This window comes from Eurypyga helias, unplaced genomic scaffold (assembly GCF_000690775.1).
Source record: "Eurypyga helias isolate BGI_N326 unplaced genomic scaffold, ASM69077v1 scaffold34680, whole genome shotgun sequence".
NCBI classification, from domain to species: Eukaryota; Metazoa; Chordata; class Aves; order Eurypygiformes; family Eurypygidae; genus Eurypyga; species Eurypyga helias.
In genome coordinates this window covers 608-2,319 of record NW_010226861.1, presented here as the reverse complement: position 1 = coordinate 2,319, position 1,712 = coordinate 608, and the positions used below count along the sequence as shown (strand labels likewise).

Here is a 1,712-nt window from a genome sequence, read left to right as displayed (position 1 = left end):
AACGCCGGTGGGAAGGGTGTCCCCTGCCACCCTGCCCTTCGGCTAACGCCTCGACCGCGTCCCGCAGTGGCCTACGGGTCCTGGTACGAGCACGTGCGGGGCTGGTGGGACAAGAAGCAGGAGAAGCAGCTCCTCTACCTCTTCTACGAGGACATGAAGAAGGTGAGGGTGGGACGGAGGGGAAGTCAGCCCCCTTACCCCCTCCAGGCTTTTTTGGCAGCTTCCCTGTGTCATCCGCCCCGCAGGACCCACGGCGAGAGGTGCAGAAGATCCTGCGCTTCCTGGGCAAGGAGGTGGCGGAGGGAACGGTGGCGAGGATCCTCCACCACACCTCCTTCCAGGAGATGAGGAAGAACCCTGCCGCCAACTACGAGACCATGCCCACCGCCCTGATGGACCACAGCCTCTCCCCCTTCCTCCGGAAAGGTGGGGTTCGGCCAGCAGTAGAGGGCTTGGGAGGGGGGTTCCCGGGATGTACTGCAGCCCCCATCCGAGGCTGCAAGTATGTCAGGGTGTCAGGATTTGCCCCACTTGTTTTCTTGCCCCCAGGGATCTCTGGGGACTGGAAGAACCACTTCACCGTAGCCCAGAACGAGCGCTTCGACCGGCACTACCAGGAGCACATGGTGGGCTCCGACCTCTGCTTCCAGATGGAGGCGTGAGGGGCTCATCCCCCTTCCCAAGGAGAGCTCCACTTCTCCCCACTCCCCCGCTGGGCAAGGTGGCTCTGGATGGAGCATCCTCATGCCGATTTGCTTTTCCCCCTGCAATAAATAGGGAAAATGGGAAGGTGAGTCATTGCCTATGGGTAAAGGTAGGGGGGCTGGACCCCTGCATCCTGGGCAGCGGCCAGGGGCACCCCCATGCTCAGCCATCGGGAGGGTGGGTGTGTGTGCTGTAGGGTTTTAGCTGGCGGTGGCCGGGCATCACTGGGGGCAGGCACTCTCCCCACAACCACCGCTGGCCCCTTGGGCCACCCCAGCCCCATCCTAAGGCACCTGGAGGGACCAAAGGTTGTCAAATGGAGTGGAAAATCCCCAAAGCGCCGGTGAGCCCGCTGCCCCACGGCTCTTGCGTGCGCGGGAGCTTTCACGCCTCCGGGTTGTGGCGAGTCTCTTGACAGAGCGGGCGGTGGTGGGGCTCGCCCCGGCCTCCCTGGTCAAGCTCGAGCTCGTCAGCCCGTGGTTTGTGGGAGCGCCCCCCTGCCAGCGTATGGCTGCGCTCGGCAACATCCGTCCTTGCCGGATGGGGAATCCAACCTCCAACCGAGCCTGGACTTGGGGACGGCTGGAACAAACCAGTCCCCGACCCCCTGTGGGCAAGGGTTTGCTTCGGAGCCCCAAATTCCCCAGCAAGGCATTGGCAAGGCAATCTCACAGGGTGGCTTCATCCCCAAAGAGATGCAACCCACATCCGACTCCCAAAGAGTCAGCTACGAGGGGAGCGCTCCCACAGGAATGAATCCTTTCCATGCACTTATTTAAATGCCAGTGGAAAGCTCTGCGCTTCCCCGGCTCCTGGCTTTGCTGGCGGCACACGCAGCCCATTTTTCTGGCGTATGAACAGGCGGCCGGGCAGGGAGGGCATGTCCCTGCCCGCAAAACCCCCGAACTCCTGACACGGAGCATCCCGCCTCACTGGGAACTCGGCCCTGGGGACCAACCAGGGACAGTTTTCCCAAGGTTGCAAACAGACAGCTGATCCGCACGCCC

At 62.9% G+C, this 1,712-nt stretch overlaps 1 protein-coding gene across 1 annotated transcript; it reads left to right on the top strand.

Moving 5' to 3' along the window:
- Positions 1-67: 67 nt before the first annotated feature.
- On the top strand, positions 68-662 carry LOC104511961 (sulfotransferase 1C1-like; the record flags this gene model as incomplete). The annotated part of the gene is made up of 3 exons (XM_010154771.1): positions 68-162; positions 246-426; positions 550-662. Coding segments are annotated over 3 exons (389 nt in total), but the record flags the coding sequence as incomplete, so codon positions are not given.
- Between the last annotated feature and the right edge of the window lie 1,050 nt (positions 663-1,712).